At 41.4% G+C, this 27218-nt stretch overlaps 1 protein-coding gene across 1 annotated transcript in view; it reads right to left on the bottom strand.

The window, feature by feature from the left end:
- Positions 1-498: 498 nt before the first annotated feature.
- FER1L6 (fer-1 like family member 6) overlaps positions 499-27218 on the bottom strand; it is a 173826-nt gene continuing 147106 nt past the window's right edge. The window contains exons 35-42 of the mRNA XM_073794722.1: positions 26288-26448; positions 23662-23804; positions 21339-21427; positions 20778-20876; positions 18481-18722; positions 16797-16960; positions 6921-7021; positions 499-5555 (exon numbers count right to left, since the gene is read on the bottom strand). Coding sequence (XP_073650823.1) covers positions 5369-5555; positions 6921-7021; positions 16797-16960; positions 18481-18722; positions 20778-20876; positions 21339-21427; positions 23662-23804; positions 26288-26448 — 1186 coding nt within the window. The 3' untranslated portion in view covers positions 499-5368. The remainder of the gene's footprint in view (positions 5556-6920; positions 7022-16796; positions 16961-18480; positions 18723-20777; positions 20877-21338; positions 21428-23661; positions 23805-26287; positions 26449-27218) is intronic.

Below are 27218 nucleotides of genomic sequence, written 5' to 3'. Positions count from 1 at the left end.
CAGCCACAGCGCAGCTCTGGCACAGAGGAGACTCAGCTATTGTAGGAGCTGTGGTGGCCCAGGGAAATGGTAGTGGTTTCAGCTGAAAACACAGGCTTTGTGAAAATTAATTTGCTGGGGCTTCCCTGGTGGCGCAGTGGTTGAGAGTCCACTTGCCGATGCAGGGGACACGGGTTTGTGCCCCGGTCCGGGAAGATCCCACATGCCACGGAGCGGTTGTGCCCGTGAGCCATGGCCGCTGAGCCTGTGCGTCCGGAGCCTGTGCTCCGCAACGGGAGAGGCCACAACAGTGAGAGGGCCGCATACCTCAAAAAAAAAAAAAAAGGATGAGGTTTTCAACAAATGGTGCTGGGAAAACTGACTACATGCAAAAGCATGAAGTTGGACCCTTACCTAACATCATATACAAAAATTAATTCAGAATGTTTCAGAGTCCTAAACATAAGAACTAAAACTATAAAACTCTTAGAAGAAAATGTAAGATAAAAGCTTCATGACATTGATAATGATTTCTTGGATATAACATCAAAGGCACAGGCAAAAAAAGAAATGATAGACACATTGGACTTCATCAAAATTTTAAAAATTTGTGTGTCAAAAGACACTATCAACAGAGTAAAAAAGCAAGTCACAGAGAGAAAATATTTGCAAATCACATCTCTGGTAAAGTATTAATGTTTACCTTCTGTTACCAAGCAGGAAAGAGAAAATAGATATTTGGTAAGTAGCTAGCAGTTTCTGGGATGGTTGAGTGCCCCCACCCTGCCTGTTTCTTCACATAATTTCCAAATCTAAGTTCTATGAGTTCTATGCCTGGTTTATAAAGAGCTCAGTTAAATGTTTGCACTCCAGAAGTTGTTTTCTGCATTAGGGTGGGGGAATTTCTACTGTAAGAAGTGGCAAAATGAGAAAAGAAAATTGAAAAGATCTGTGGAGAGCATGGATGAGAGATGCCAGCTACATTCTCTAACCATCAAACGCAGTGGTTCAATTAAAAAGAGAGGCTCAAACATGCATCCACACTGTTGTGTGTAAGATACTTGAAAGGTTTTAGGGGACCTGGATGAACCCCTAGGACATGGATGGCCCTTAAAAAATCTCTGAGGAATTTTCTGACTGGAGGCGGCCCCACTCGCTTTAAATCAATCATTAGGCAGCCGCTTATAAAGGAGAGAGCAGGAGGGCAGGGGCGGGGCGTGCGGCAGGAGGGAGGAGTCTGGGCTTGGATCTTAGATCTGTTACAAATGAGCTGGGCGAGCTTGAAAGTCCCTGCAGCTGTTTCCTGTCTACAATGTGAGGCTGTTGAGAAAATCAGTGAGAAGATACATGTATTACTTTGTAATCTATAACAGCACACAGCAAACATTAGTTATTTGTTACTTAAATAATAATCTCTCATTAATTTGGATACTATGACATAGAAGACAGTATATTAGACATTTTATAATCCTCTACCTCTATCCCCAGTAGAGGTCCACTACCCACAACCACAAATGCCCAAACACAGACAATCCTAATAAGATGGGTATTAGCTTCATTTTACAGATCAGAAAGACAGGATTCACAGTTGTTGAGTAACTTGCTCGAGGTCACACAGCTAGTGTCTACACCCAAGTTTCAGTGCTTTTATCTCAGTCTCCAAAGCCCATTTTTCTTTCCACTAGTACAACAATTCAGTGAAAAATAGAGAGTCCTCTTTTCTCAGATTGCCCTTTATAAACTAGGGAGAGGAGAGACACAGGTTTTCTCCTGAATTGGAAGGAACTACTGCTGTGTTAAAGGAAAGCTGAATTTAAGAGGCTTATTTGGAAACTCCGGAGGCAGAAATGTGAGAGGAAGTGGCAGGGTCTTTTCATAACCAGCTCCCGACACACCTCATCCATTGTGCTTGAGAGGATTTAATGAGTCAGGGAAGGACTGAACAATCCTTCCTCTTTTTCCTGAGTCAATTGTTGCTTGAGAGGCTGAACAACAAATGGAAACATCTTGTTCCAGAGAGAAAAGCGTCTGTGGAGCCTCCTTACTCCATATACCATAATCATCCCACCGACTTTCAAAGCTCTGCTGAAGTGGCTTCCATGTTGGGCTGAATTAAAATGCTGGGGTGATATTCGATGTAGTAGACAGAATAATGCTTCCCTCTGCTAAAAAACTCCATGTACTAATCCCTAGAACCTGTGCATATGTTACTTTACATGGCAGTAGGGTCTTTGCAGATGCGATAGTTAAGGACCTTGAGGTAGGGAGATTATCCCGGATTATCTGGGTGGGTCCAATGTACTCACTTGGGTCCATAAAAGCCAGAACATTTCTGGCTATAGTCAGAGAGAGGTATGACTACAAAAGAAAGGCACAGAGGTATATAAACTTGCTGGCTTTGAAGATGGAGGAAGGGGCCACAAGCCAAGGAATGCAGGCAGCCTCTAGAAACTGGAAAAGGCAAAAAACCAGATCCTCCCCTAGGGCTTCCAGGAGGGAAGGTAGGTCTGATGACATGTTGGATTTTAGCTCAGTGAGGTTCGTGATGAACATCTGACCTACAGAACTGTATGATAAATTTGTGTTGTTTTAATCCACTGGGCTCGTTGTAGTCTGTTACAGAATCAATACAAAATAAATACACTTGGGAGTATTATTGGTTGAAAGTTTCTTAGTCCATGTGCCAGAACATTTCTAAAACATAGGTCTCTCACTTCTAGATACAACTAGACTCCACATACTGCTGATTCCACCTGTAGAAATGATACTTATGACAGTAGCTACTATCCTTTGAGGACTGGCTTCATGCCAAGCACAAGCTACACATTTTACATACTTTTTCTACAATCTACACGACTCTTGCCAAGTAGGTCATAATTCCTTTTTTTCAGATGAAAAAATGAAGACTCAGTGATTGTGACCTGCCCAGGTAGAAATGACACAGCTAGGATTCAAATTTCCCTGTCCTCTCTGGCAGGCATCTTGGGTGCCAGGGATGGGGATGAAGGTTGAGGAACCTCACCAATGTTCCAGAATCTGCTCTTCCTCTCCATCTCCATGGCTGTGGCCCTGACACAGGTCCTCATCTCCCACCAGGGTTTTGACTACTGCTTCCTGAAATGTCCCCAGCCTCTGGATCTCATCTTTATCAATCCATCATGCACTGCAGGCAGAGCAACTTCTCCAATATCTAGACTGGTTCTTGACACTTCTTTGTTTAAATTCTTCCAGGGGCCCCCACTTTCTGCTGCATAAAGTCCAACCTTCTTGGCTTGGCATTCAAAGCCATTCATAATCTGACTCTGAGTACAGTCCATCCCACTCTATGCTACAGACCCATCAACGCTCATTTTGCCGCAGAATATGCCATGGTCTTTTCATCATAGTATATATGAACTTCCTTATGTGATAGACAAGGAAAGTATAGATCAGAGATGTGAAGTTAGCTGGCTTAGGTCACACAGCTTGTATAAAATAGAGTCAATACTAGACCCCCAATTCCCCATTAGACTACCCTGGAGCCTTAGAGAGATCATCTCTGATCCCTCCTCTTCCCTCCTCTGCCACAATTACTGAGTGAAAATAATCATCCTCTCTTGTGGGAAGGACTGCAGTACCTCCAGTCTGTTCTCCATGTGGAATAAATATCTAGTCATTCTTTTCTACTGCTTAAAAATCCTTTGCTATCCACTGCCCTTAAAATGAAGACTGAAGCCGTTAAGCGTGTGGGCCCTTAGATGACTTTCCAGCCCCATCTCAGGGTCCTTTGCCTCTCACTTGGTACCCACCGTCTTTTAGACCACTTCATGTGCCTCACTCCCTCCCACCTCAGGGCCTTTGAACATGCTATTTTCCTCTGTCTAGTGTGCTCTTCTTCCTCTCCATCTTTCTTCCTTATCTTTTATCTCCCTTCAGTCATTACTTCCCTAGGAAGCCTTCCTGACTGCCAGACTGGCTACGGGGCCTCCTTTAGATGGTCTTTCTGCTCCCAGTACTTTGCCCCTATTCGATCCATCAGTCTGTATTTATCTGTGTGTGATTATTTGATTAATATCTTCTGTCTATCAAACCCTATGCTCCTTTAGAGCAAAGATTTAGTTTATCTGACTGTGTACTTTTGAGACCCTAGAGTTAATCACAGCAGTTGGAACAAGGATGGAACTCAATAATTAGCTGTTGAATGAATAAATTCCCCAGCTGTGAAGTCAATCCCAATTTCCATTTATGTGTATTTTTGAGGGAAAAGAGCAAAAAAGGCACCAACTGTTTCAACTGCTGGAGACACAGAATTGGATATCATATCCTGTGAGTTGCTTGGTGTTGTTGCTAGTATTAATTATGTTTTGCTTAGTTGGTTTGGGAGGAAAGATTCAAATGTTGTTAAAAGAACAAAACAAAACCAAACCACCCTGAACCAAATTTAAGCAGCAAGAACAACTCTAATCCGTCAAATGAATAGATTTAAATTAATCCCATTTAAGAACACAAGTAGGGACTCATGACAACTTCTTGGGAAATGGGTTTTCTGCTTCAAAATCTTTTTAATTCTTAAGCGTAGTATCTTTAGGGTCAGGGCTGCACAATTAGGCGTAGAACATTATTTTAATTATTTTTTTATACACAGGACAGGCCATGAGCGATAACCTATGTGTAGAACACCAGACAGAGCTGATTCCTAAATTATGCCTGCTTACCCCTTCTTCTGGCACATTTCTTATGATACCATCTGATCTGAAAGTGTTTCAAATACTTTTGCTAAAAGGCTTTTCAGCATTCCAACATCTTTTGACATAACAGTAAATTTGATGAGCTCTATTTAACTTAGAAGAATTTTCAATGTTTAGCTTGTATTTATTGTGGATTTGAACAATGTGCATTGTTTTGTTGACCTGACTTGTCATTTTACTGTCCAGAATCCAGAAGAAAGTATAATACCTTCCTTCCAAATCTGTCCTAAAGTAATGCTGTTCTTTTCCTTTTCAACGTCACCATAAATGTATGTTGTGCTTTTTCCTAAACCTCATCAATGAAACACATTCCTTACTTAGTGCTCTAGAAAATATTTTCCTAAGTCAATTTGAGGTCACCATTGATTACTATGGGGTAAAGGAGCCATTATTTCATCCTGCCCATGGACAAAACCATGACTTAAGGCTTTTAAATTGGAAAGGTAGTGGCAGGGTTGGGGTAGGGCAGGACTATTCCTCTCCCATCTCCTCCAAGAAGAGCTGATCTGTCCTTAGACATAGGGAGTGGCTCTTGGGCCCTCTGGGTTTATCCCCTTAGCAGCCGGCACAGTGCCTGCACAGAGCATACATTCTTATACATTTACAGATGAGGAAGAAGGGAGGAGGAGTAGAAAGGGAAGGTCTGGGTCCTCCATGACCCTCTACGACGAGCCCACAACGATCCTTCGGCTGATGGCTCCCGGCAAGGTATAGATGAAGAGGGCCAGGAAGATGATGAGGAGGATCAGAATGAAACCGATGATGATGTACTTCTTGTAATTCCTCCAGATGAGGTGGTACAGGCACTTGAAGGGGGTCACAAACCAGGAGAATGAGGTGTCTGGGCGGCTGAGAAGGAAGCAAGAGAAGATCAGGGAAGGGGCCATGTTGTCAACACATAGGAGTCTCAAGACCTCAGGAAGGATTTCTGACTCCCAATCTCCAGGGGCCCACAACGAGAGGCCCGAGAACGGGCGAAGACCATGTTGCCTTGAAGCAGAAGCAAGCTAACATTTTGGGTGATAATGATTCCTCATCATTTTAAAAGTTGGTCTGGAGGAGGGCAAGAGTTTGGTTAGGACCCAGCCAGAGAACTGAGGGCCCTCTGTCCGTCCCACCCTGACCAGCTCAAGCCCTGCCTCTTCCATGAAGCCCTTCCTGACTACCCCAGTCCACAATAATTCCCCTCATTCTGAATTCCTACCTCACTCGTGGCTTGACTTACCCACTTTTTGAACCTAACATATGTCTTCCACACTCTGATGACTGTTTTATGAACCTGTGTGTTCTCTCTAAACAGACTGAAAGCTTCTGGAAGGCAGAGTTTATATCTTACATTTCTTTGGTGTTCTTCAAAGTGTTTTTTTTTTAGTAGGTACACATTGTAGGAGTTTAATAAATAATTTTGAATTAATGAAGCACCAGTTATGTTCCTAACACTATGATAGATGAAAGGTAGGTACAAAGAAGGGACCACCTACTCATCATGAGACACTTGGAGTCTAGGGAGGGGTAGGACAAATACAATTTGAAAGAGTATTTTGTGTACACATTTCATATCTATATATGTTTACTTTTTAATTGATATATAACCATGGTTTCAATATTGAATAGGGTAACACTTGCTGCTAGTAAGTCTACTTCTGGAAATTTATTTTAAGGTGATAATTTATAAAGGGGAAACATTTTTATCATATTATAATAATAGAAAAAAGGTAGAAGTAAATTAAACATCCAGTTACGGGGTGGCAACCAACTCAATTATGGGTATCAAGTCTATGGACTATTCCACAGCCATTTAAAAATCCTAATTATGACAACTATGGCAACAAAGCAAAAATTTTCAGCAAAGGATAAGTGAAATATGAAGATAATTTTGTATGCATAATTAGAGAAATAGTAGAAAAAAAATGCATGTGAAACTTATATTCCCATGAAAAAAATAGCAGAAAAAAAATATGAAATTATTCTAGAAGTGCTTATGTGGTAGTTCTATGGAAAAGTGTCCTGTCCATTTGCCAAACACTCTATAATGTTTCTGGAATATTTTTCAATTATAGAAATAAAAAGCTACACTGATTGGATGGTACCTATTAACTCCTCACTTCTCCCAGCGGGATGCTCTAGGGAAATGTTTTCATCCTCTGATATGGGGACCTCAGAGGGTCCTTCCCATTTCTGATGTCCCCATCCCCACCCCGTGACTTCACTCACTTCGGCTTGGCCAGGGGCTCTGGCTCCTTTCGGGCTTTTCCAACAGGATTTTTCTCAGCTTCTTCTGCCGTAACGAGGTGGAACTCAGCTTCAACCTTGCCCTGCACAAAGACAAACTCTCAGTTTCTAGTCACAAAGAACTTCTGGGGGCAACGCCGACCTTCTAGAAGAAGTGTTATCATGTGGGAGAATGTCAGGAAGGATTGTGACTATCCTCCTGCTTTATTTTGAGGAAATATTATCTTTTCGGTCCTGGGAGAAGCCATTTTTATGACCGACAATAAAAGCCCTGGAACGACGTTACTCTTGAGTTTTGTGAGAAGAGGGGGTCCCACGTGTACACATAGACACACAAATGCTCAGTCACATGGACTATTTCACTTGTAATCATTTAATATCTGCAGAAGTAATATGAATTACAGAAAGTAAGAATTAAAAGGGGGACTAATTACTTGAGTGGCAGAACCCTCTTGAATCTGCTGCCCTCTTTCTTCTCTGTCAATGACTCTCAAGAGGAGATGGGTGGGTATGGACCTACATTGGCCAAAAGGCTTTTCTGTCATCCTTCCTTGTTTTTGTTGTCCCCTCTGTTTTAGAATTATCCTTTTATTCTAGCACTCTCTCTCCCCTTCTCTTCCCTCAGTAAGAAACAGCCTCTTTGGTTTGAAAATTATGAGTCATATGCTTCTTCAGAGCATTGTGCCAAAGATAGTGGCAGAGATGTAAGTCTTGGGTTATCAAAGGATGAGACAGGATGTCTGCAAAAGGTAGGAGTTATTCTTTCTTGTTCATTCATTACTTTTGGGGACCCCCTGTATGCCAGGCACTGTTCTAGGCCCTGGGGACTTAATGATTAAGAAAAATAGGACCCTTGATCTCCTGGAGCTCCCGTTCTTGGTGGAGGGGACCCTCTCTCCTGCCTCCTTTGGTTTTGTGGATCAAAATTCAAGGTGATAGGAGGGACACAGATGTGGCTGGAGACTGCAGCATCACCAAAGTATTTTAGCCCCTATGATTGCTGTTAAAGCTTGTCTTTCTGAATCCCATGTGGATGGGGTATTACCTGACTTCAGAGGCATGGCTGATTTCCTACCCCAGTAAAAAGGTCTAAGATTCTGATGAACCAATGGTCTTGTGTTAATTTACCTATACTTTCTGAAAAAGCCAGGGCTTTTTTTTTTTTTTTTTTTTGGTACACAGGCCACTCATGTGGCCTCTCCTATTGCGGAGCACAGGCTCGGGACACACAGGCTCAGTGGCCATGGCTCACAGGCCCAGCCGCTCTGTGGCATGTGGGATCTTCCCAGACCGGGGCACGAACCCGCGTCCCCTGCATCGGCAGGCAGACTCTCAACCACTGCGCCACCAGGGAATCCCATGCCAGGGCTTCTTAACAAGCAAGTTTAGTTGCTGGCAGCCATGAAAATGTAATCGTGGGAGAAATTAGAGAAAAGTAGAGTATTTGGGGTGAGTTTGAAGCTGGAGAAGAGAGGCAGATTCATGGTTGTCTGAATCAGTAAAGAAGCACAGTGGGCTTTTATTACAAGTGAAGTCATGATGTCAGATCTAGGTGGTCTCATCCATTCTTTAGACTAGTACCATGACCCGACTCAGAAGGCATTAAATTCCTATGATCCAGAAATATTCCTTTAAAATATGTATATATGTACTCTCTCTTGTTCCTATTGAGAAATTTTGGCTCCATTGGCAATGACTTGCACATAAGGCACTCAGGAAGTATTTGAAAACCAGGAAAGAAAGAATATAAAGCTTCTATCCATTCTATCACATCTATCAACAGTAGAGCAATAGTAATATAACTCTAACTGTAATTGCAATGCTTTATTGAATGCCTGTTTTGTCCCAGGTCTGTTCTTTTTATCTATTATCTATCTATCTATGTATCTATCTATCTATCTATCTATCTACCTATCTATCATCTATTTATTACAGTGACTAGCAAAGTAGGTCTCCTTTATATTGATAGAGAAATGAAGCCATAAAAGTCAAATAACTTTCCCAAGGTCACACAGGCAATAAGTTAACCAACTGGAATTTGAACCAAGGTCTGTAAGATTCCAAAGCTCATGCTCTTTCCATTATAGCAGGCTGCCTTCCAACTGCCTGATAATTGGACTAGAAGTTTTATGAGGATCTTCCCAGCTCTAACGTGAGATGATTCTATGACTGTCTTCATCATGGCCACCTAAAAGCATTTGTCTTCTTGGGTCTTAGTTTCCTCATCTATCAAATGGCCAGAGGCTCTTTAAAGCAACTTGGCTCTAACTTCTAGGTTTCATGAAAGGCAGAGTTAGAGCCCACGGTGCCCCTGCAAGATTTCACAGCTGGAAGAAACCCAAGAAGCCAGCCCAGAACTCACGGCAGAGAGGCTTCCAATCTGCCAAAAGGGTTTATTTCCGGATGTTTTTCAGCGATGATCTGAGCGCCACTGAGCAATATATTTATACGCTGGGAGCCTCATCCAACTCCTCTATACTTGATAGAGCTTAAGAGTCACTAACCAATTGCTGGGCTCCAAAACGTTTGGAAGAGAGGACAAAAATCAACAGAGAACAAGTTAGGACGAGAGTGAAAGGATCATAGGTGTCTTCATTGCCTAACAATAAGCTCAGCCCTAGTGCTGTATAACTTGCATGGTGGTGTGTGAAGACATTATTCCACTTAAACCATTTGGCAGCCTGGCAAAACAAATGACATTTTTATTCCCATTTTACAGCCCAGGAAACGAAGGCTTGATGATGTTTGCTAACTTGTGTTATAAAACTAAGATTTGTACCCAGGTCCTCTGATACCAAGCCCCATCCTCTGCTGTTTTATGTGTCCAAGTGGCTCCTTTTTGTGGAAAAAAAAAAAAGCAGCCTATTTATTTAACAGTGACTCAATATACCTTTTCTGAAATGTTCAAGAGGGGCCTCATAGTCATTGCCATGGCTCCAGCATTAGAATGTATTTTTGATGTTTCAAATAAAATGTTGAAAAACACACTTGCTATATAGAAACATTGTTGCACAAAAGAAGCCAAACACAAAAGAATACAGGATGTGTGATTTCATTTAGCTAAAGAAGGAAATAGACATGATCAAATGATGAGGTCAGAGGTCAGGAGAGTGGTCAGGACAGGGGCAGGAGGGGTCTGGGTCACTGGAGAGGTTCTGCTTCTTCGTCTAGGTGCCGATAGGAGTGTTCAGTGCGTGAAAATTCATGATTGGCACATTCTTCTGTAATGTATACTACTCGTTTCTGTATGTAAGTATATTATATTTTAATAAATTGGTTTTAAAAAGAAAAAAAAGAACATGTTTTTGACTTCCATCTAACGACTTGCCTTGGGTAGCTTAAGGAATAGTATAGCATAGCGTAGCACAGGAATTGAGTGGGTACGATTTGGTGCAGACAAATTGGCATCTGAAATCGTGCTCTACCACTTACTAGCTGTGTGACCTTGGGTGAGGTACGTGCTCTCTTTGAGTCTCAGTGATCTGGGACGTTAACAGCATGTACCCCATCAGATTGCTTTGAAAAATAAATGATACAACACTTATAAAGTGCTCAACTCAGTGCCTGGTGAATAGTAAACACTTAAAAAATCATAGTTGTTAACTTCAACACTATTTTATGGACAGAAATGCATAATTTCCTGAGAAATATATTCTGCCCATTCAGAAAACTCCCAGAGAAGTCCCAAGGATGCATATTCCCACAGGAAAAAAAAATGCAAAGAAAAAAAGGAGGCAGAGAATATGAAATTAATTCTGCCCTAGGCATAGCAGTTGTCAGCTAATATCATGAAAAGCCTTGTCCCCGCTTCACTGCCCTGCCTTTGCGGTCACAAAGCATTTATCTGGTATCGCAGAGGCAGCAGAGGAAGGTGTTTACTGACATAGTCTGATAAACGCTGCTCCTCCTTCCGTGTCTCTCCACACAGAGGGTTCCATGTCCTATTTCAATCATCAGTATTCAACCAAGTACCAGGTAGAGGTCTTAAGCTAATAATATCCTCCAAATGTAATTTTAAATCAGAGCTAGAAAAAATGGACAGTGTGAGAGACTATCTATTAACCTAATGACATCTATGGATGGAAGAAAATGATAAGGAAAGGTCCTAAAAAGACTAGATTGGTTGTATTGCATCCATTGTTTATGGGCTTCAAACTTCACTGGGCCTGGAGGGTGGACGCTGGGGGAGGCTGAGAAGTGATTGTGTTCAGGTTGGACATGCCTTCTTCAGCAATAATTATTGCTTATTAAACACAACTGTCACTCATATGAGATGAGGCATTCACATACATTAATGGTGGGAATGTGTACTGGTAAATCCTTTAGGAAGAGGAATATACACCTATACATACATACATACATATACATATATATATATACACACATATGTATCTGCACACATGTATATGTATGTGTGAGTATATGTGCATTACAGTATATAATCATACTCTGGACCTGTGAATTCCATTTCTGGGTAGCTAATTAAGGAAATAATTCAAAACTCAGGTAAACCTTTAATGCACAAAGCATAGTCATTATTATTTTGGATGTTCAAATTGTCCTATTTTTCACAATGAGATGTTGTGTAGGAGGATATCCATATTCTCAGGAGATACATAGGGAGTCTTTAGGGGTAAAGTGTCAGAATGTCTACAACTTACTCTTAAATGGTTCAGCCTGTGTGTGTGTGTGTGTGTGTGTGTGTGTGTGTGTGTGTGTGTAAACTATATCCATATATTCACATATACAGACAAAATAAATATATCAAAATGTCTACAAATATTAAATCTAGGTGGTGGGTATATGGCTGATCATTGTACTATTCTTTCAACTTTCTGCATGTTTAAATTTTTTAATGCATGTATGTTGAGGAAAAAACACATGATTTAACTGTAGCATTTCTATTTTGAGAATACAAAGAATTAGTAATATTCATAATAAAATGTAGGGGAATGCTCATTGTAACACTGAATAAAGCAAAATGAACAAGGCATTATTTTTAACATAGAATGATCACTATTATATAAAACTAACCAAAACCTATGCATATTGGGAATAACCAAAATGTTAGCAATAGTTTTCTTTGGGTGATGTGCATATGGGCGCTATTTCTTCCTTTCCACATTTTTGTGTCTTTCAAATTTCCTATAAATGCATATAATATACTTTGTCTTAAAAATGCTCTTCACATGAAAATACCTCCACTCCTGGAGAATCTGAATTTGCCACATACTATTTAGATGATTTGTCTTGTCTACCAGCTGCCTCAGCTAAGCTGTGAAATTCTGGATGGCAGAAATGTGTCTTATTGATCATTGAACCTTTAGTTGCTAGTGTACATGGCCATAATAAATGCTGACAATTGTTTTTCACACTAACCTGGAGGTAGTTTTAGTTGTTATGCTCTTGGGACTTACCTGGGCTACCTAACTGTAGACTTGCGAGATTAACCTGTAAAAGAAACTTCCTGATCTCCATCTTCTAAAGGAGTGATTTCTTTGAAGGTTGCTTTTAGTAGGATAATGCATATAAAATGCATAATGCAATGTGTTTCATGAAGAACATGTTCAATACATATTCCCTTTCCTTCTCCAAAGGGTGCCCATTCTTTTGCAATTCCACTGGAGCTGTTTTTCACTTACTATCCATATTCCACACTAGGAGCTGTGCGATCCAAATGTCTAAATTACACTGCTTGGGTGTACAGATAAGCAGCTTTAAAAATAAGCCTGGCAGGTGGCACTGCCCATAAACAAATCCCTCCTGGCTGCTGGTAATTGGAATAAGATGACAATGATATTCTGACTGCTGGCTTCAAGGCACGGGAGGGGAGTTCATGCAGAGTTGGAATTAGAGAATGTCTTTGCTGGAAACACACCTTGGAGGCACCCAGTCCAAACTACTCATTTTATAGACATGGAAACTATAAAAATTAATAAAGAGAAACCTCAATTAAAATAGAGTTGAGAGACCTGAAACGGGAGCTCTCATGCCCTATGCTGATAGCAGAGCGTAACAGGAAGAAGAAAGACTTTCTCTTCTCACCTGGCAAGAGCTCAGCCAATGAGAGACAGTCATGGCTCAGTCAGTGAAAAGCCATGGACTCTGTTAACTATAGCACTCCCAACTTCCTTTCCCCCTCTATAAAAGAGTTCTTTCCATTTTTGCTGGGGATTTGCACATGGCTAGCCATGGTTGCAGACCTCAAATTGCAATTCTTTGTTAACTCCAAATAACCCAGTTTTTGCAGGAGAAATAACTAGCAGTCTATTGTTGGAGCATCTGTCAGCACTTTATTCTTTTTTATGGCTGAATTCTATTCCACTGTATGGATATACCTGATGACATATTTAAAGCCATTTAAAAATCAAAATGGAGTAACTACGGTTCAGGCATCCAAAATGGAGCCAGGTGGGACCTCCCTGGTGGTCCAATGGTTAAGACTCGGTGTTTCCAATGCAGGGGACCCGGCTTTGATCCCTGGTCGGAGAACAAAGATCCCCCACGTGTTGCACAGTGCAGCTAAATAAATAAATAAATAACAAAATGCAGCCAGGTGACCATTGTGGATGCAGTTGCAGACATGTTCCTAAATCACTGGGAACTTGAATTTTCTGAACTGTATCAAATTCTAGGACACTACTGGCCATCTTCAAAACAGTATCTGCTAGCAGCTGCACCCTGAAACCTTGTAGTTTCAAAGTTTCCCCAACCCTTTTGCAACAATGTAATCATTTTGAACCCCAACCAGTTCTTGTTTAATAAGCGCCCTTACTTCTTGCCAGCTCCGATCCTAGTTCTTGACAAACAACCTGTGTAACCTTGCCCCGCTTTGCTTTATAAGCATCCCCCATTTTGTAGTCCAACAGAACACAATTCAAATGCTTCTTGAATCTGTGTCTCCCGGGCTATGGTCCTAACAAACCCCAGATAAGCACCTCTCTACTTCAATAAGGTCTCTGTTTCTGAAATTTTGGTTAACATACCACATTTTGTTTATCCATTCATCAGCTGATGGACATTTGGGTGGTTCCACTTTGGGGTTATTATGAATAATGTGGCTATGAACTTTCACAACACTGCTTTTTAAAAAGGTCGCCAGGAGAGGTACAAATTATTATGTATAAAATAAGCTACAAGGATATATTGTACAACACGGGGAATAGAGCCAGTATTTTATAATAACTGTAAATGGAACATAACCTTTAAGAACTGTGAATCACTATATTGTACACCTGTAACGTATAATATTGTACATCAACTGTACTTCAGTTAGAAATTAATTAATTTTAATAAATAAATAAATAAAAGGTCGCCAGTGACCTCCACACTGTTAAACCCAATCAACACCTCTCTGCTTCTTATGCAACCACCCAGGAGCATTTGACACAAAGACCCAGCTGTCCGCAAAAGACTCTCTCCTCTCTGGGTTTATGTCTCACCACATTTTCATTGTTTTCTTCCTACATCGCTGCCTACTTCTCTTTCTCCACTTGTGGCCCTCTCCCACCCTTTGTCCCCATTGCAGTGAGGGACTGTTTCCTGTGTGAATCAGATCCCCTCACCTCCCTGCTAGAAACCATTCACTGGCTTCCTGTTGATCTGAGACCGAAATCCATAAACTCTTCAACATGGCGTCTGAGGGCTGCATGATCCAGCTCTGGTTTCCTCTCCACTTCATTGGCGTCACCCTCTCTTCACCCTGCTCCAATTGTGCGAGGTTTTTGCTTGTTTGTATTTTAATTCCTCCTATGCACTGAACTCATTCTCACCTCAGGGCCTTTGCCTGTGGTGTTTGCTTGGTGACAAATGCACTTCCATATTTTTCCCTATGGCTCACTACTTTTCATTCTTTAGGTCTCAACTATAAAGGTTCACAGTCACAGAAAGTTCTCTAACCGCTGTATGGAGTGGGAATATCTGCCTTGGATATGCCTTAACTCAGCACTTCCCAGCCCTTGTTTTAAGAATTTGCTCGGCAGAGCAATTCTCAGAGCTCCCTGAGGGTCTGTTTCTCACACTGTAATCCTCAGTTTGGCTCAAATAAAATTCACTTTTTTCTCTTAAAAAAAAAAAAGAAGAATTTGCTTTCTTGGTGTGCCTGTGGGTGACTCGCTGTGCATTTGTGTGTTCATCTATTTACCCTTGTGTGTCTGTCTTTGACATTGGACTATATTATTCTCAGGGCCTATCCTTTAATAGATGCTCAATAAATATTTGTTGAATGAAATGAAGAAACAAATTACATGGAAAATAGTCAATTAGGATCAAATGAAATAACAGAAGGGATCTGAACATATTTGGCAAACTCTGCAGGGCTATAAAAATATAATAGATGACTGCCATTATGTAATATATACATAATCACTGCCGTTTGTTTCATAGGAAAAGGAATTATGTCAAAAGGTAAGAATTTGGATTTCAGGACTTGGCATTCCCCATTTCCTGACCTCATGTCACATTCTGACAACTCTGACCAGTGGGCATTTAGCTGTCCCCATGGGGATATTTCATGACTCCAGGCTGCACTCATCATGGTTCCTCTACTTGGAGTAGACATTCTCCTTTTCTTCATCTAGAAAAGGCCTTTCATCATTCCTTGTTCTTGAAAAATTTGTGCTGTGCCCTGCTTGACCCCTCAACATCCTCAGAGGGGATTAGCTCCTCCCCTCTTCCTTCCCTGTGTCATTTTCACTTTGACTATTTCATGCAGAATGTACTGTTGATACATCTGTCCTCACTGGACTCTGAGCTGGATGACAGCACAGGCCATGCTTACTTCATTTCTGAACCCATCCATTCATCAATCAAGTCACTGACTGAGCATCTATTATGTGCTAAGCCGTGACGCCTGGAGCGGAGTACAGAGGCTGCCACGTAGTGAAACCTCAACGCATACTTGAGGAGACTGGAAGGAAGGAGCCTGCTTGGATCCTTGTTCTTTTGATCCAGTCTCACCAGATGGGACTGAATTGAGAATGGAGGGAAGAGAAAGCTCCTAGAAAACATACTAAGACTAGACACCACGGAGTCAGGTCAGCAGCTCCCAGTTAAGTTCAAAGAAATCCTTGTCTTGTACCCATTGAGCCCATAGCACAAAGAGAGAGTGAGCAATCGGTCTCTATGCAGACCTGCTACCTGAAAGGTCCTCACTTGCGTTTGCTTTTGCCACTGGGCAGTAGGAACAGAGGGGAGAACACGCTCACTCCAAGAGGAGGACAGCAGTGAAAATAGGCCCCCTATGCTGGCCCAGTCCCTTTCCTCACCTTCACTGAGCACTTAAGTCCTCCACCCTCCCTTACAGGGGAGTGAAGAGAGGGCTGAAAGAAAGGGCAAGAGAAGCTTTCTTCCTACGATTTGTGAAAGGTCCGAGTTCCTACAGCATGTGTCACACAGTATGGACCAAGTTGGCTAGGCAAGGACAGGGGTAAATGGCTCTCCTTTCTGCTAGTATCCTCTCGAGCAAGTTTTAAAAGGATGGATCACTTTTTAAATCGAGTTTCACGTTTTGAGGGTGAAGGGATGAAGCAGTTGTATTAAAATTGTACATTAGTCAGGACTTTATGCGTAATTTCAAGAAATGTTGAAAAAAAATTAATGCCGGGGCATATGCTCAAGGTAAGAAGATAGAAACCCAGCCTGATATAGATCACTAGTAAATCAAGCATGCTGAAATATGGAAGGCACAATGCATTTATACATTTTTCAAAATTCTCGCTTCTCAACAGAAACTTTGCCCTAAAGGGCTCTATGTCATTTTAGGGCACTTGACTTGAAGTTTACAAAATGACTCATTTAAAGAATATGAGGTCCCCTGCCTGCCCCACCCTCACCCCATCTCCTACAGCTGTCACTTACCGTGAGTTCTTTGCTTTTAGTGAAAGGCCACCAGCCCCGCACACGCTTTTGCTGGAATATGGATATCTTGCTCTCCTCACTTGCATTTTCAAACTTGGTGAGATCGCAGTCTTTGGCAGCCTTAGCTGCTCGGGGAAAACTATTGAGGTTCATCTCCAGGGAGCCTGTGAAGAGATGTCCTTAACAGTTATAGAAGGGCTTGAAAATCCATCATCATCCTCATTCACCCACTCACTGGTCATCCATCCACTCACTGGTCATTCAGTCAGGACCACATGGGATCCACAGACATGTGCCAGGTACTGAGGACACAAATATGACCAAGACATGTTTGGTGCATTTAAAGCATTAGTAATAGGGCAGCAGGTAGAAGACAAGGGCAGAGCTACCATATGTAACTTTCAAGCCTTAGTTTCCGGTGTCATCTGTTGGGCCTCTTCTCTGCTCCCTGAGCGTGATCTGGGTTACGTGTCTATCCTTTGAGCTGTTCCCTGCCTTAGCACAGACAACCTGTAAGAACCTCCTCCCCCGACCATACCTCTGTCTCTGAGCCCACTAAACTGCAGGTTGGGGACTCAGTCTTACCGTCTTGGTAGCTGCTCTCCAGTACCATCGTGGACTCTCAACAATGTTTTCTCTTTTTAAAACTGTTTTATACATTTTAAATGTTGCTCTCCATTTACAGTTATTACAAAATAGTGGCTGTATTCCCTGTGTTGTATGATACCTCCTTGAGCCTATCTCACACCTAGTAGTTTGTACCTCCCTCTCCCCTACCCCTATCTTGCCTCTCTCCCCGTCCTTCTGCCCACTGGTAACCAGTAGTTTGTTCTCTGTCACCTGTGAGTCTGCTTCTTTTTTGTTGTATTCACTAGTTTTCAACAGTGTATTTTCAATGAGTGAATATAAGCCAGAGTAAGATAATTCCACGAGAATGTTCTATTTCTCTCTCCTTAATAACCTTTCCTTATTTCGAAAGTGATGTATGTTCACTGTGAACATTTAGAGCGTGCACATTAGCAAAAAATAGAAATCTTTTTTTCTATTATTTTTCCACCTCCCAAAAGTTGACGACTGTCCTACTTATTAGTTCATATCCTTATATCAGTCTTTCTGTCTCTTTGGCTATCTCTGACTATCTCTTTCTCCTATAAAAATAAACATATTTTTTACCGAAAGGGGATTTTTTCCTATACACTTTTTTTCACTTAATGCACCCTGCACAACTATCCAACTCATTAAATATTCTAATATTTTAATGGCTGCAGGGTTATCACTTACTGAGTGCTTACTATGTATGAAGCACTGTCCTTCGTTTTTAAATTATATTATCACACTTACAGCTCCCCTCTGAGGTTGTAATATTATTATCCCCATTTTACAGCTGAGGAAAACTGAGGTACAGAGGAGACCAGTAATTAGCTCAAAACTTAATAGCTTCTTAGTAGTAAAGCAAAGGTCAATTTTAGTCTGTTTGAATATGTATCTTCCACCATAGCGATGCACTGTAACTTATTGAGTCAATCCCCTATTAAGGGCTATTTGGAGTGTTTCAATATTTTGCTATCAAAATTATTAAATAGCATTGAAATTACTATCCCTGGAGCTAACTCAGACTAAGTTCTCCAAAAGCTGGGACAAAACCCTCAACATTAATACGAGCTTGATGAAGCCACTGGCTTACCCAGAAAATCATCTGAAGACAGCCTTTCAAAATCCCAAACCTGAAGCACCAACACAGCTGGCGTCTTACACTCCATCTTCTCTAAGGAAAAGATGTTCTCCCTCTTGGTAATGACCATTTGCTTCTCTGCTGGGAGATACTGAAATGGAAACAGAAAGCGCCAGTTGAAGTTCCCCTCTCCAGTCAGAGAGTTGTAATGCACGTCTGTTTCCTGCTTGTCATCTTCCAAACCCTTTAACCACCTGAATAAAGACAGAAAAAGAATTAAACACTCAGGGAACATTATTCAGGCATCAGTATAATCAAGAGCGATTTAACTAGTTTCATTGTGGTCACAGATCCATGGTTTTAAAATTATGATATAGTTAGATTTAGATGAAAGCTTCCATTGAATCCGAAAGAGATAAATAGGGATCAAAGGGTCGGAAACTGAAACAAGACTCTCGGTCTAAGTCAGGTTGGGGAATTGTCTTCAGTTCTTGGGTAGATCTGAAGCCACACTCAGTAAAAAGGGAGAAGTCAGGAAATGTGAAATGAAAGTGTAACCTGAGTTTCCTCTCACCTTGGGCGACCTCTTTATAACACGTACCATTTCTGCACCCACTACATTACATTGCTACATTACATAGGTAAATTATCTAACCTCTCTGTGCCTTTGTTTCATCTGGAAAATGGAAGCAATGACAATATCTAGTTCATAGAAATTCAGAGGAATTATATGAGATAGTATATGTACAGTGCTTTGCGTACTCCAAATGATCTATTATGTTATTTCCTCTTAGTATTATCTAGTCTTTTTCCTCCGTGCCAAGTATAAAGTAAGCTACAATGAATACATTTTCCCCTAGTACTTTATCCACAGCTAATTAATTCTTGAGAAAAAAGGTACTTTTAATTCAAACTAATTGATAATGCCAAACCACTTGCTTTCTGAAAGCAGACATCCCTCCCTCCACCCCAACCCACCCTGGGGCAGGGGAGGGTAAATACCCTTCTATTCCCAGAGGAGTGGTACCACCTGGGGTATGGGCACAATTATTTAGCTAAAGATGGTGCTCAGTCAACCAATATATGTGTGGTATCTCTTACGAGGCAAGGAGTGAGCTAGATGCTAGGGGAGTGATGGGAGCAAACAGGGATGGTTCTTGCCTTCATGGAGCTACAGTCATGGAGGGAGATAGGTGGGATGGCAAAAGTCACCAGTGAGGGATGTGCAAAGGCCCTGTGGAAGAAGAGGTGAGGACACATTCTAAAAAGGGAAAGAAGCTCGGTGTGACTAGAGAGCAGAAGGCAAGGGGGAGTATTGATCCAGCGAGATGAGTCTGGAGACATAGGCAAAGTCTAGTCATGTGTGATATTTTAGGACATATGAGGGATTTGGATTTTTGTCTAGAGAAAATAGGATGTCATTAAAGGGTTTTAAGTACAGGACTGATGTGCTGAGATTGTGTTTTGAAAAGATAACTCGTGTTTCAACAATAGAGAACAGATTATTGGAGGCAAGACTGAATAGGGAGAGACCAATTCAGATAGTATTGGTATTTCAGTGACCCTAGCAGGAAATGATGGAGGAAAAGATGATGATGGTGATGTGGTGAGATGAAGAGAATGGACAGTGCTGACAGCTATTTTGGGAGTAAAATGAACAAGACTTAATAGTGTACTAGAAATGGGAGTGTCAGTGAGGAAGGGGGTTTCTTGTTGGGGGAAAACAGAGATACCAAAATAAGGCTGAGATGAATTGACTGTTTCTGAGATGAGTTTTATCTGAGGGTACATGTTTAAGTCACATTGTTTCTGATTCTCTACCACTTCACCTCCCTCCCTGATTAGGGGCGAAAAGGAAACCTACAAAGACATTTGTGTTATAGCCAAGATGTAAGAGAGAGATACAAAATATTTAGTTTCCTGAGTCCTAGGTTGGTAAAACTAGCAAACGGGAAGGTATAAAGTTTAGCTTTTGTACTAGGCTTATAATCTTCTTAACACTTAATCTTTCATCAATAGCACTACAGCTCTCTACTTCCTTCTGGTGTAAAGGTATTTTGAATGTCATTCAAAAAGTTTAGGTATCCAATATTTAACTGAAAGAGATGTTTATATAATAAGACTTCCTCACAAAAATATTTCATGGGATAATCATTCTTAGCAAAATGACCAAATAAGGCAAATACTTGACAAAGAAAGTGACCTTATCTAACAAGGTGAGTAAGATGGACTCCTTTTGTGAGATGGTTAGGGGTTAAAGAGGTAAAGAGGAGAAGGAAAGGGGGTATGGAGTTTGCTGGTGATCTTACCCTTTAACATAAATATCACTTGATTTTTGTCCTGTGAAGATATTCTCATCCTCTAAAATGACATCTTCTGTGTTCCAGATGGTCACTCTCAATTCATACCTGGGATAAGGGAAGGCAGACTTAGGTTGAAGACCTTGGACGCTGAGTCGATTGGTCTTTATGTGATTCTGGTACTGCTGTGAGTCTATAAGCTTCCTCAACTTTACCAAGTTCTAAAATGTCAAGACTTAAGGTCTTCGTTCCATCAAAACCAAGTGTCCCAGCTGGAATCGCCAAGAACATGAATTTCTCTGAGCACATCCTCCTTCCATTAACTGACATTTTTCAGAATGTTGAAACTCAGGGGCTCCTACCATAAAACAGGGGCCACCATTTCAATCCCCACCACTACTATTATCACCACCACTCACCCCCTGCTGTACTTGGCCGGGTGGCAAGTGAGGCATGATTAGCAGGTGTCAGCTGATTAATGTAATGTATCAGACACCAGATCAAATGACATGATCCTTTAGTCCGAGACCTTGGTCTCTTTCCTTGAAGGTGGGGCTGCAGGTTACTTACCCTTTGGGTTTCCTTGGCGAAATGTCAACAGGAGGTCCAGGCTGAGGCATGTCTTTGGGAAACATGTCCACCCACATCTGCAGGCGGCCCTTGTTAAGAAGACATCCTTTAGATTTTTTGGGGGGGACATTATCACATGGACACTGACCATTCACGGTGTTAACAGATCCCTTTACTAGTAATGGATATTAGGTACATATAATATAATATAATGTAATGTGATATAATAAGGATATTATCCATATTATATTCAGAATATTTGTTGACAAAGACAGAACTTATATTTTTATTAAAAATTAGAACATATATCAAGAGGAGCGTATATCAAGAGAAGGGGAAGGGTAAGCAAAACCTTATTGCGTACCTACTATGTGGTAGACGCAGTGCTATGCACTTGAAAATCATTAATTCTTCCAATATCCCCACTAGGTAGATGTTATTATTCCTACTTGGCAGATGAGAAAATGTCTTGCCCATGTTTACACAGGCAACACATAGTACAGCCTGGATTCAACCCTTGTCTGCTGACTCTAGAGACCCTGCTCTTTTTACCAACCCCTAAGGATTACAAAGATAACACTATCTGTCAGAAGAATCATGCTTCATTGCTTCCAATGTAGCTTAGCATCCATTGTCTCCATCAGTGCTCACCCCCAGCCACGTTTCTGTGCTACACATAAAAAAACTAAGGTTCAGAGAAGTCAAAGAAATTATCTGAAGTCCCGTGGCTAATTAGTGGCAGAAGAGGGCCTTCCATCCATTGCTTTGGACTCCATACATCAAAATGTACCCTGTTGCAAGGGATGTGAGAGCCCAGGTGGGGAGAAAGTCCAGTGGATTCCATATTCAGGTCTGTTGTATGCATGCTAATTGCTCCATCAGCTCAGGCAGGAAGGTGAGTGATCACCAAGGGCTGGGATGGTCAGGGGAGATTTTATATGAAGTAAGTGGGGCTTCCAACAGAGTGGGAAGGATTTGTAGGATTTGGGTGAATGAGAGGGGCTTTGGCTAGGAAAAAAAAAAAAAAGAGGATTTCCAGGGGAAGGGGCAATGTAGGCAAAGAGTTAGCATTCGGGAAGAGAAGAACCAATTCAATGGAGGATTATATTCCTAGGTCTCTAAAGAGACATTAACATTCACCGTTAACCAAGAAGCTACATCTGACAGGCAAAATGAAGGATACCAGTAACCAAAAGATTTCAAACATCTGGTAGTAAATCTTAGGAAATAGTCATAAGCTTCTACATCTGATAAAAGTTTATCCAGACACGCCCTCACACATGCTATCAGGAGGTTTATACCCCAGCATTGCTGGGATAGCAGTGTGGGAGTTCCTGCCCCATTATAGTCAAGCCCACGTGCTTTGCCCAGACTACACAGAGAGTGGGTCCAGAGCTGGGACAGATCTAGGGACTCACACTGCCTGGGTTAAATCCCACCTCTACTTATTACCAGCTGAGTAACTTTGAGCAAGTTACTTAAACTCTCCGAACCTCAATTTCTTCATCTTAAAAGTAAGGATTATAATAATTTCATCGTGAGGCTGTATTAAGAAATAAGCGTGAGGTGACACACACACCGGTTTGTCTAGGAAAATCGTGGTGTGTGCCCCTTGTATCAGCTTAATTATTAATAGTGCCTTCTTTCCCTCTCAAAATGGCCCTAATTTGGATAACTAAATCTATGGCCATCCTAATTAGGTGAGATAATTTCTGTAAAGGGCCTAGGACATAAAAGCCTCTTAATAAACGTGTCTTCTCCTCCCTTCTAACTCAGAAGCCAGATCTCTAGTTATCTTTTCCACACAGCTTGTTTTGCCAGTTCTTCAAGGTAAGCCTCCATCTATTGCTTCTTTGGGAAAACTAGTGGGCTGTGTGGTTACTGATAGATTTTTGGACAAGGTCTTGGGCACATCCGATGAGTTTTGAAGTTTCTCAAATGTCAGGATTCTTCAGAAAGAACGTGATAACTCAAATCATAAAAGGGAAAGAGCACTAAATCCTACTCTGATTTTAGGGCAGAGTTTCTCAATCTCAACATTCGTTTGGGGCTGAATAATTCCTTGTTGTGGAGGGCTTCCCAGTACAGAACAGGATGTTTAGCAGCATCTCTGTCCCTTCCCACTAGATGCCAATATCACCCCTACCCACGTGAGACAACCAAAAATATATGAGACACTGCTAAACATCCAGGGCAGGAGGGGCAAAACTGTCCCTGGTTGAGAACCATTATTAGACAGCACACAAGATTAACTTGCAGGGGAAAAGTCATTCTCTTCGGGGATGAACACTCTTATGGGGGCCAGAACTGTCTTGGCCACTACCTGCTCCATTCCTGGCTTATCCCTGTGGTACAGTGGCCGAGTTTCTACGTGCTCAGGAACCAGCCTACACCCAACCTCCGGGATATCCTCCCAAGAGTGTAAAACGCTGAGGGCCAAGTGCTCGTACGACTCCACCGTCTCATCTGCATGGAAGAGAGAAAAATAAAGAGACTTGTCAGATGTGTTCCTGTAAGGTGATAGTCATGGGCTGTCAGATGCGTTTTCAAACACTCCCTTAAAGGTTCATTTAAATATACCAAGGAACCGGGAGAGAGAAAAGGCAGTGAAAGAGAAAAAGGACGAGAGAATGGAAAGAGGTAGGAGTAGAGTGGTGGGAAGAGGAAAGAGTTTGAAAGTTAAGAGAGCCAACCTATCTACAAAACAGAAACAGACTCACAGACCTAGAGATCAGACTTGTGGTTGCCAAGGGGGAGGGAGAGGGAGGGACTGGGAGTTTGGGGCTGGTAGATGCACACTATTACATTGAGAATGGATAAACAACGAGGGCCTACTGTATAGCACAGGAACCTATAGCCAATCTCCTGGGACAAACCATAATGGAAAAGAATATTTTTTTTAAAAAGAATGTATATATGTGTATAACTGAGTCACTTTGCTGTACAGCACAGATTTGCACATCATTGTAAATCAACGATACTTCAGTTAAAATAAAAATTAATTAAAAGAAAGTTAAGAGAGTGGGAAATGAGATGGGTTGACCAAAAGATCCAGAGCTCAGTCAGAGTCTTGGAGTACTGGACTCCCTTCACCCCTTGAATCAAACTCCTTCAGAGTCTATGAATCACAAACTTGGCTGCAAGGGACGAGAGAGGGTATGTTTCCTGGAGACATAAAACTGTTTGCTAACACCACAGTGGGAGAGGGCCTGGAGAACCAGTGTGACCCTAAGCAACGTGGTGAAACAGCCACAATATGTGCCCATCGATGTCTCTTGACTTTTCTCATCATTGCTTGGGATCTCCCGTCTACCACCACTTACTCCAGAAAAGATTCTCTGATCTATCGTTTTACCAAAAAAGGTAATTCATGACAAAAACTGCCAGTGGAAACGATACTCACAAAATAAGGCAAAAATTGTTGAAAGAATAAAATCTTCTTGAACAAAGTTTAGAAGGGCCAAATTCGACATAGGAAAGTTGAACCAGGTTTAACCAGAAAAAGGCTACCAAAAGAATCTCCCAACAGCAGTCATTACAGTCAGTAAAAGTAAATAGGGATGAACAAGTAATCAATGAATTAAATCTTTGTCAAAAAGTTTAATCAGTCAAGAACTGATCTTAATGAATATAATTTCAGATTTCTGGTGGGCAAGTAAATTGGTTAATCATGAAATGTAGAATACTGACCAAGGGACTGAAGTGGCTTCATAGACTACATTACAAAAAAGTATTTTTCTCACAGAAATTCATCAATATCATTAATACACTAAATGTCAATAACTCTGCATGCATGAACCTCTAAGAAGTTCTTGGGGCCAAAACAAGGCAAAAAGAAATCTTGGCATTGAAGTGGTGGGATCAACATAGTGTCAAAACACCCTGGAGGGCTTCCCTGGTGGCACAGTGGTTGGGAGTCCGCCTACCGATGCAGGGGATGCCGGTTCGTGCCCCGGTCCGGGAGGATCCCACATGCCGCGGAGCGGCTGGGCCTGTGAGCCATCGCCACTGGGCCTGCGCGTCGGGAGCCTGTGCTCCGTGGCGGGAGAGGCCACAGCAGTGAGAGGCCCGCGTACCGCAAAAACAAAAACAAACCAAAAAAACCAAACAAACAAACAAAAAAAACACCCTGTAGCGTGTACTTAATCGGGCTTTTTGCATCAGGAGCACTGAACCATATATAGGTAATTTTTAAGCATCAAATGGACAGGTGTGACAGTAGAGAAATTGTTCTATAACCTTAAAGTAAAGGTGGCTTTTTTTTCTTATCCTAAATTTATGAAAGGCTCTCTGGGATCTTCCTGGTACGTCCTATGTTGCTCGTATGGAAAAATCTGTTTCTTGGTGTTGAAACAGGAGATTGGTTGGTATAACACTTATGGGGGTAATTTGAGTTGTGTCCAGTGATTTATTTTATGTAATATTAATTTTAAGGTATTGTCTATCTTCTGACACAACAATTCTACTTATATGATATGTACTGTAGACACATCAGAAATATGCAAAAATATGTGTAAGGATGTTCGTGGTAGCATTAAGTGTCACTACAAAAATGGACACAATGGAAATAAATGTCACAGCCATAAAATAGAATATTATCAAGGATTGTTTCAAAGAACAGAGAATTGTCATAATCTATTGGAAATAGAAAATGCAGAGTACAAAACTATAGATATGGTACATTTAAAATTATGTAAAAATGTGCCAAATTGCACACACTCTGTGCAAAATTTATATTTCTGTAAAGAAATATACCAGCACGCACCATGGTTATCTCTGAATTTGGGAATTAAGAGTGATTTTCGTCCTCCTCCTTACTTTTCCATATTTTCTATTGTGAGCATGCATTAATTTTACAATAAATGAGCATTATCTTCAGTCACCAATACCACTGAAAGCAGGCTTTTCAAAAGAAGAGCCATGTCAGCGGGATACATTGGGGGAGTTACCTGTGTCCTCCTCGGTGAAGACTGTTTTTCCACAAAACACCTGGTTTCCTATCTGTATTTTCCCAGGGCAGAAGTAGGGGCCATCCAGCTTGTTGTCTTTGCAGAGCTTGGTGAGGATTTCGGTGGGTTTGGACGTGTCTCTCCAGGCATTGTATCCTTCTCTGAAAAGTGGAGGAGGGACAGAGGGTGAGGTCCAGCCTCCCTGGGAGCCACATCTGAGGTCCCGGTAAAAAGGACCACCTAAGGATGATCTGTGTTAATCCTTCAGATTTAACTTGACCTTCTACATGCTTGGGGCTAGTGTTTTCATTTTATCATCTTCTCTCTCTTCTGGTCAATACCTCTGCATATGTATGCTTGTACAAAAGGCAGAACTTCTGAGTAGCTTGACATAAACATTCCTTACAGGTAGTTTTGGATATTTTTTTAAAGAAATGCATCCTTTAAAAAAAATCTGAAGTGAAATTCACATAACAAAATTGACTATTATAAAGTTGACCAATTTGATGGCCTTTAGTACTTTCACAGTGTTGTGCAACCACCACCTCTATCTAGTTCCAAAAAATTGTCATCACCCCGAAAGAAAACCCTCTACCCATTAAGCAATTACTCCTCACTGCCCCTACCCCACCCAGCCTCTGGCAGTCACCAATCTGCTTTCTGTCTCTGTGGATTTCTTTGCAGGTAGTTTTTGTTTAGTTTGTTCTGTCCCTAGCAGAATAGCTATTTGGCTGCTACTTATTCTAAGAAGAAAGCCTAGCTCATCCTTCCAATTTCTCTGCTTCTTTCCTCCCTTCTCCTCCTCCGCCAACTCATGTCACAGGCAGGAAGTCTTGATGTGCCGTTTCTCTAATCAGTTATTTCCTAGTGGTGAGTTTCTAAATCTTTTCAACCCCTTCTTCCCTTAAAAAACTAGCTGTTTGGTTAAAAA

Source organism: Tursiops truncatus, chromosome 17 (assembly GCF_011762595.2).
Source record: "Tursiops truncatus isolate mTurTru1 chromosome 17, mTurTru1.mat.Y, whole genome shotgun sequence".
NCBI lineage: Eukaryota > Metazoa > Chordata > Mammalia > Artiodactyla > Delphinidae > Tursiops > Tursiops truncatus.
Note: the sequence above shows the minus strand (reverse complement) of the source record. Positions and strands in the feature narration are given on the sequence as shown.